Source organism: Gavialis gangeticus, unplaced genomic scaffold (assembly GCF_001723915.1).
Source record: "Gavialis gangeticus isolate Ggan-Ray unplaced genomic scaffold, GavGan_comp1, whole genome shotgun sequence".
Taxonomy (NCBI): Eukaryota; Metazoa; Chordata; order Crocodylia; family Gavialidae; genus Gavialis; species Gavialis gangeticus.
In genome coordinates, this window is record NW_017729004.1 from 57852815 (window position 1) to 57855760 (window position 2946).

The window sequence follows — 2946 nt, forward strand, 5'->3', positions numbered from 1 at the left end:
TATATATATATATATATATATATATAAAATAGAATTTTTTAGTGCATGCTACAAAATAAATTAGAAGTACAGTGATTTATAATAGAAATTTGAAATAACAAGAATAACATAGGAATTGTATTTATCTAACTTTGAAAGCACAGATTGTTCCATTAGGCTCTGGTGAGCAGAGAAATGTTTTATAAAGTATCTAAGATTATGCAATTTATTGTTAATACTCCTCCTTTTTGCTCCTGTCTAAAGAAAAGTTTTAGTAACTTTATATTGTTGCTTCTTGTTGTTATTTTATAAATATTTGCAGAAGCTTAAATTTATGGCACAATATAAAATATCTGTAGATATTTAAAAATGTAGACGTAAAATATCTTTTATGAAAGATACTTTTAAACTTTCCACTGAATTTTAAAAATGTAGATCGGGAAGTCACATAACCATGAAAATAAATCCCAGGTTAATGTTTTTAATCTAGATAAACTATTTTATATTGGATTTATTCATTTCAAGCCCTTTTTATTCTGACCTGCTATCCTTTCCAAGCCTCTGTATTTTTAAAGCAGCTTTCACATATATGAATTAAAACATGAATCAAAGAGAATGAAAGAAGGGCATGAGACACATGTATGAAGTATGACAAGCTATTGAGAAATGAAAATTAAATGATCTTAAAAGAAAAATAACAGGAAAGAAGACACTTACTCTGGTGTTTGCATGTTTCTCTTTTCCCTAAAAACAAAACAAAATTTATGAATTAAATAATAGCATTGATAGTTGGAACATTAAATCTATAAGATGATGGGCCAGAACATAATGTGGAAATGCTGACACTGTTACCACTAAATGCAACTTGGCAGCATTTGCCACCGGATTTATGGCAAGGCCTGGATGACTGCACATATAGAGATGTGATACGGATGACAGATGTACACACACATATCCACACACACAGAGAAATGAAAATGTAAGTTAAGGAACAAGTTTCTGGCTGAAATAAATTCTATGACAAAATGAAATCAGAGTTTGTGTAAGAGATGGAAGAAGTTACGTTACTTGCTGCTTTCCTTTTATGCTTTTGGTTTTTACAACTCTAAATTCAGTTCACCACCTCAACCACTATTTTACATTAGTGCTAATGGCTTTAAAATTACTGTTCAGTGTACAAACGCTTTTAGTGAAATTGAATAATTTGGCTAAATGGGTGACACTTTTCATTTTATTTTATTGCTGTTTGTATGGTAAATTTAAAAAAAAAAGAATAGTTATAGTCCCTAAATTTATTCTCTTGAAGATTAACATTAATTTTAATACATGGTTAGATGAAAACAATACAGCATACCTTACATGTATTTCTACTGGTTTGCTTTTAAAATATTTTTATGAACATGACATTCTTGTACTGAATGTTTTCGTATGCCTCACAACCTGAGAAAAATCTACAATTATTTATTAATGTCTTAAGGTACTCACACTCCTTCCCGTCGGCAGCACATGATATAAGCAAGTATTAGGAAAAGCACCAGTGCTATTGCCGAGGGCACCGCCAGTGTAATTAGAAAATCCGAGTAATAGTCTCTGCTTTTCAAGGTATCAGAAGGTGGTTTGTATTCTCCACCATCAGGTAATATTCCCTCTCCACGGATCACCTCCTGATAGGTAGAGACTTGTTTTGTGTGATCAACCTGATACAAAAATACAATTACATAGCAAATTAAAAATATATGTTAAGATTGGTTGAAATAGTCTCTTTTAATGCATAACAATTTATATTAAACAGCAACATTTTAAAAAATGATAGAAAATCTTACCCAAACACAACTTGCATATTTTTAAGTATAAAACCTTTTCAAATACAGTACTTTTGATTTAATTCACTTTGAAGACCAAATTATAGCAATGTATTTCATTCTCCAAGTCAGACTTCCATCATTTTTTTTAAGGAGTTCATTTATGCTTATTAAAAGTTTAACCTTTGCTTTGACATACTAAAAATGGTGCCAATTCATTATATAAACTGAGACCAACTTTAATGTAAGTCACTAAACTTTACTAAATAATTGCTATAGACCAAAATTAATTTGAGTCAAGGTTTGTACTTATACCACTAAGAAAGGATACATACTCCATAATCAACCACTCAAATATCCAACAACCTTCTTTTTTGTTTAGGCAATATTTATTTCTATTTCTGAGCAATTGTATATCCTACTCATATTCACAAAATATACTGTAGCTCACTAGACTGTATGAAAAAGGAAGTATATTAAAATTATATTAAAAAACAAAAATTGTAATCAGTTATAACAGAAAATCTCAATTACTTACAATTAACTTCTACACCAAGGTTTTCAAATAATTCTGAAACTGATTAAATGTCTTTGGCTATGCTTGTGTCTAAACAGAAAATCTTAACAGAAATCATGGTTCTCTCATAATAAGTTAGTAGGCTTTAGAACAATGTGCCCCAGCACCCAGGTGTGCCTTGCAATCCTTTCAACACAGGGTGCCACACAACGTTATCACATTTGCACTTAATGGGCACATCAAGACGAGTGCGCACGTGCCTCTTGCAGTGTCTCACCCTTTGAGATGCTGCAAGAGGCGCATGCAGGAACAAGAAAAAATTCCCTGCACTGCAAATTAGACTCCTGGATATCCAGGGGTCAAAAAATAACCAAGGCAAAAAAAGTGGGGTCCTGGACCATGCCCTCAGGCAACCAGAGGCTTGGGTCCTCCACAGAGATGCTCTGGTAGCCAGCCAGGGTGTCTCTATGGCTGGCCCTCACCCCGGTGCTGAAACATGCTGCCTGCCTGTGCAGTATAGGCTGCATACCAACCACAGGGAGCTGGACCTGGGCTCTATGCTGGTAAGTAGGGGGTGGGGGGCTCTAGGAGGGGGGAGGGGACCTTGGGAGGACCCCTGCTGGCCCCATCCCCCACCTGCCCCCCCAA

General features: G+C 34.2%; 1 protein-coding gene across 5 annotated transcripts in view; it reads right to left on the minus strand.

Annotated features, from left to right (window-relative positions):
* SGCE (sarcoglycan epsilon) overlaps positions 1-2946 on the minus strand; it is an 81983-nt gene that overhangs the window by 13238 nt on the left and 65799 nt on the right. For 4 of the 5 annotated variants that reach the window (XM_019508445.1, XM_019508444.1, XM_019508441.1 and 1 more), the window contains 2 exons: positions 1465-1676; positions 697-723 (listed from right to left, as the gene is read on the minus strand). In XM_019508445.1, the coding sequence (XP_019363990.1) occupies positions 697-723; positions 1465-1676 (239 nt within the window). The remainder of the gene's footprint in view (positions 1-696; positions 724-1464; positions 1677-2946) is intronic. The other variant, XM_019508443.1, reaches the window with a different exon arrangement.